The 324-nt window shown below is 56.5% G+C and overlaps 1 protein-coding gene across 1 annotated transcript in view; it reads left to right on the forward strand.

Annotated features, from left to right (window-relative positions):
• Positions 1-324, forward strand: part of LOC119592269 (ionotropic receptor 21a-like) — a gene marked incomplete in the record, with an annotated part of 7,977 nt that overhangs the window by 3,344 nt on the left and 4,309 nt on the right. The window contains 1 exon segment of the mRNA XM_037941099.1: positions 33-289. Coding sequence (XP_037797027.1) covers positions 33-289 — 257 coding nt within the window.

Consider the following 324-nt stretch of genomic DNA (forward strand, 5'->3'; position numbering starts at 1 on the left):
CCTCACCCCTAAACCTTTCTCAAACGCCACAGCTGACCCACTACGCCGAGGGGGAGCAGTACCCCGGCTTGAGTTCCACCGCCCAAGTCGTCTACAAGATCCTGCTGGGACAAGACCTCGTCCAGCGCTTCGTCAGGGCCCCCTCAACCCGACTCATGATCTCCTGCTGGTTGGCGTTCTCCTTGATCATAGGTGCGGCTTACAGGAGCAACTTGACGACCTACTTGACACTGCCCAAGGAACCACCCAGGATAGAGACGATTAGGGAGATGGTTGAGCGCGTCGACAGGTTAGTAGTCCGTTGGGATAAACAGAAGAACAGGA

The sequence above is a fragment of the Penaeus monodon genome, chromosome 30 (assembly GCF_015228065.2).
Source record: "Penaeus monodon isolate SGIC_2016 chromosome 30, NSTDA_Pmon_1, whole genome shotgun sequence".
In the NCBI taxonomy this organism is placed as follows: domain Eukaryota; kingdom Metazoa; phylum Arthropoda; class Malacostraca; order Decapoda; family Penaeidae; genus Penaeus; species Penaeus monodon.